The sequence below is a fragment of the Lactuca virosa genome, chromosome 4 (genome assembly GCF_052849685.1).
Source record: "Lactuca virosa cultivar CGN04683 chromosome 4, Lactuca_virosa_CGN04683_v6, whole genome shotgun sequence".
In the NCBI taxonomy this organism is placed as follows: domain Eukaryota; kingdom Viridiplantae; phylum Streptophyta; class Magnoliopsida; order Asterales; family Asteraceae; genus Lactuca; species Lactuca virosa.
Window position 1 is genome coordinate 105,514,031 of NC_136429.1, and position 5,030 is coordinate 105,519,060.

Below are 5,030 nucleotides of genomic sequence, written 5' to 3' on the forward strand. Positions count from 1 at the left end.
CCCGGAACTTAACATAATATATCATCCATAGTTAGCATTACAAATAAAAGTTATGCGTGAAAAATAACATATTAGTATATTTTATTAGGTATGTATTTTGGTGGTTGACATGATCATGTTGATAGTATAAATAAATTTCGTATTTTTATTATTATTTTTTTTTTTACCAAAACCAGTACCATCAGGTTTAAACCCGGAACTTGACATAATATAGTATTCGTAGTTAGCATTGCAAATAAAACTTATACGAAAAAAATAATATATTAACATGTTTTATTAGGTACTTGTTTTGGCGGTTGACTTGATCATGTTGATAGTATAAATAAATTTCTCATTTTTATTAGTATTTCTTTTACCAAAATCGGTGTCAACAGGTTTAAACCCGAAACTTGACATAATATATTATTCATAGTTAGCATTGCAAATAAAAGATATGCGTAAAAAATAACATATTTGTATGTTTATTAGGTGCTTATTTTGATGGTTGACATGATTATTTTGATAGTAAAGATAAAATTTTCATTTTTATTAGTATTTTCTTTACAAAAAACGATGTCACTAGGTTTAAACCCGAAACTTGACATAATACATTACCCGTAGTTAGCATTGCAAATAAAAGTTATGCGTAAAAAATAGCATATTAATATTAAGTACTTGTTTTGGTGGTTGACATGATCATGTTATGGTAGAAATTTTTTTACCCTTAGAAGATGAAAGCGAGTAGTAGCCCGAGACCCTTCAAGAACCATATCAGCTCCGCCCCTAAAACCATGTTTATCGGAGGAATCCTTAGACCGGTTGTGGGTATTTTTAGCAAAAATACATGTATAAGCAAAAAAAAAATGCAAACAAAGTCATGATTTCAATCGCCAGATGATACAAAGTCACAAGCAAATATGAAATATGACAATCAATCTTACTCCCGTGTTACAGTAACAATGGATACCCAAATTCTTGTAACTTTTTAATAATGGTACCATAATTTTCAATTCTTTATATATAGAATCCTATGTCGAACTTCATACACATTTTGAATTTTTCATTCCTAATATCTTAACCATCTAGTTTCTTTCTTATGGATCATAATTAATTAATTATCCAAATCATAGTCTAACTCTTCCATTTGAAAACGACTAAACTCTCTCGGTCCGAAAAAATATTTTTAGTTATCTCCGAATCTGAATCAAATGCCTAGTATGCCCACTTATGAAACCTCACAAACCATCTCTAAAATTTTGTTTGACGATTCTCAAACTCCACACAAAAATATTAAAAAGGTACAAAATAAGAAACTAAAAAAGATATTGTAATGATGGTAGCATGTTGTCATGTTAACATACAACTTATAAAAACATTTAGAGAAAAAAATGTCATAGGAACTTGAACTTTGTTTTGATATGTTTATCACTAAAGTTAGTTTTCAAACTTATTAAGTTCACTATATTTGGACTAAATTGATTTTTCCGCAAACATAAATTTTGAACTTTTTTTAGAAAGTTCTATAAATGTTTTCTTATGTATTTTTCAACTAGACCCTTAGATCTTTATTAATATTTCATGACATAATTATATTATGCGCAGAGGAATAAGAAATTAAATATCTTCCTACTTTTTTTTTCTACAAATCCTCTTACCCAAATAAATTGTGGTATGTGTAACATTTAATACTCATTTAATGAAATTTAATAATATTTTAAGATATTAATGTAACACATGTCATCATTTAAATGGGTAGGAGAATTTGTAGGAACAAAAAGTAGGAGGATATTTAATTTCTCGGAATAAGAATGGTCGATATTCTATATTAGAAATTGTAGAAATTGTAGGTGCAGTCAAGTTTTTTTTTCTTTTGTGTGCGCGCGCGTGTCAATCTGATTCCTAAGTTAGTTTTTGTTTCCCCAATAACTAGATTTTGATGTTAAATTAAACCATTGTAAAAAATTGTTTGCATTTTCTTTTATTCCTTCATTGAATTTAGTCATTATATTGGCCACAAAGAATGACCACCTCTATCCTCCCTTATATATATATATATATATATATATATATATATATATATATATATATATATATATATATATATAATCAAAGAATCAATCTGAAGTGTCGGAATATAAAGCGACTGACGGCCAAAGAAATGGTTACAAAGTTGTACATTAGACGCACAGGTATCGGATCATACTAAACAACCCACTTCTTTTTTTACTTAATTTGTTTAGGCCAAGTTTTTTATAAAAAAAAACTAAAAATACTATTATTCATGACTTTTCGTTCTTTTTAAAAAGAACCCATATTGATATACAAAAAACAAAATTAAAAAAAAAAAAAAAAAAAAAAAAAAAAAAAACTACTGCTTTGATTGATCCTTTCTTTTATTTTTTTTAAAGTTAGACTTATTTTTTTATTGATAAATAGATCAAAATTCATATTTTTTGGTACTTTTAAATATAAATTCGTATCAATATATAAATAAACAAAAAAAACTCAAAATTTATGTTTGGATTTTCATGTGAATCTTTTGATTGCATCGATTTTTTTATAAAAAATTCACATGTGCATGATTATTGTACTTGATTTTTCCAATAATTTTTTATCATTTATATGTGAATTTAAATAAATAACTTATAATTATCAGTAATATATATATATATATATATATATATATATATATATATATATATATATATATATATATATATATATATATATATATATATATATATATATGTCCCTCTCCATCAAATATTGTATCCATAAATAACCAAAAACACAAACAAACATCTTGAGACCGTCCAATGTTCCTATTTTCGTGTGTGGTGTTTGCTTATTAAACTCATATTCTATTGATTTGAATTGGTTGAGAATTGACAATCAAAGAAGAAGAAAGAAAAGAAAAGAAAAGAAAGAAAGAAAGAAAGAGAAAGATGTTGGGAGTATTCAAGAATGGATTGGTGAGTCCACCAAAAGAGCTAAAGAGCCCAGCCTCATCACCAAGGAAGGCCGATCAACCCCCGCTGAAAGCCTTCCAGTCTTCTCATCCTAACAGTGCTTCCACCATTTCTTTTGGTGAAGATGCTTCCTTGGCCTTCGCTCATTCTTCCCATTCCCTTATGGCCACCCAAAGGTAACATGCATGCATAAATACATACATTATATATATATATATATATATATATATATATATATATATATATATATATATATATATATATATATATATATAAAGAGAGAGAGATGGTTTTTGATGGATCCTGTTTAATACATTCTTTTTTTTATGTAAAATTTGGTTTTGTTTAGCTGTAATGGTGAACAAAATTCATGGTTCACATTTTGTTCCAATCAAATACATCTTTACCCTTTTACACAAAACAGAAAGAAATTATTTCTTTCTTTTTCTAACAAATCGTGTATGTTTAAACTATTGTGAGATGTTTGTTTTGTAGGTTGTTTTGTAGCGTGGATGACGTCTACTGTGTGTTTTTGGGGAGCTTAAACAATTTGAATGCCCTTAACAAGCAATATGGGCTGAACAAGGCTGCAAACGAGGCCATGTTTGTGATCCAGGCCTACAAGACCCTTCGTGACCGTGGCCCATACCCGGCCCATTCTGTCCTTAAGGACCTTGAAGGCAGTTTTGGTTTTGTGGTGTTTGACTTCAAGGCTAAAACCGTTTTTATTTCACTTGTAAGTTTCTTTGAAAAGAAGATAAAAAAAATATGCAAGTGTGGATGGTCTTTTTCACCTTGTATTTAAATTTTGAACAGGGTAATGATGGGAGAGTGATGCTCTTCTGGGGGTTAGCTTCTGATGGCTCTGTTGTAGTTTCTGATAATTTGGAGGTTATAAAGTCTAGTTGCTCCAAGTCTTTTGCTCCCTTCCCAACTGGTATGTATCGTAGGGGTAATTCTGTCTTTTCGTTAGGTGCATTCGTGGGTTCTACATTGATTAAATCCACAACTAAAATCTTATAATAACGGACGGGTACATTATACATTACAAATTGTATATTGTCATCAGTTTTTCTTATTTTTTCAAAAGTAAAGTTTTTAGAATCCGAAAACATACTTTTACAATAATTTGTATGGTAGAAGTATTTGAAAATTTATCAACACAACCATTTATTTGTAAGAAGTAAGAACGCAACATAGATGTTTTTAGTGTTCTTTCGAGGGAGGAAAGAAAGGAGAAAATGGTAATTTCTAACAACTGATTAAAATGAATGGAATGTAGGTTGCTTGTATCATACTGGAGGAGAGTTGAAGAGCTTTGAGCATCCAAAGAACAAAATGAAAGCAATCTCAAGGGTTGATAGTGAGGGTGCAATGTGTGGAGCCACCTTCAAAGTTGATATCTATGCAAAGACCAAAAGCATGCCAAGGGTTGGAAGTCAAACAAATTGGGCTTGGAGCCAAGAGGCTTGAATCTATTTTGACTTTTCTAAAGTCAATGAGGAAAAGTCAAAATCTTGCTCGTTGAATTCAAGTACATTTGAGATGCCATATTTTTATAATACTTATAATATTACCAAGATTTTGTCAAGTCTATGTGTTTTTGTTTTCTTGTAATTTTTGTATTTCCTTTGATGGGTACCTTCTGTTTGAGTTACTTCTTGGAATCTAAATTTGCCTTTGGAGGATTCTTGTACTATTCATTGACTTCAAATTTATGTGATGCACTCAAACACGATAAATTCAACCGTCTAAATATCAAATGCCATGGTTACCCCAATAGGTTTTTAAGTTTCATACTTCCATTATTGAATGAAGAATGTGATCGAAAAGGGATCATTTACCAGCCATTATTTTAATTTCTTTAGCACTAAAACCACTACAAATTGAAAAAAAAAAATGTAAATCAAGTACTATAATTTTCAAAAAAAAAAAAAAAAGCAAAATGAGGTTGATATTATGTTGAGAAAAAAGTGTGTGCTTATTAGACCGATTCAATACATTGGTTAAAAAAATATAATTTTAAAGGGTTGTGTATGAAGATTGAAGATTATCTTACCTTGGGTTTCATTGAGAAGTGAG

At 29.2% G+C, this 5,030-nt stretch overlaps 1 protein-coding gene across 1 annotated transcript; it reads left to right on the plus strand.

The window, feature by feature from the left end:
- The first annotated feature begins 2,813 nt into the window (after positions 1–2,813).
- Positions 2,814–4,599, plus strand: LOC145109965 (stem-specific protein TSJT1-like). Its single transcript, XM_079047061.1, has 4 exons — positions 2,814–3,124; positions 3,444–3,684; positions 3,765–3,885; positions 4,231–4,599. The coding sequence occupies exons 1-4, from the start codon at positions 2,925–2,927 to the stop codon at positions 4,419–4,421; spliced, it is 753 nt and encodes a 250-aa protein (XP_078903187.1). The 5' UTR covers positions 2,814–2,924; the 3' UTR covers positions 4,422–4,599.
- Positions 4,600–5,030: the final 431 nt, after the last annotated feature.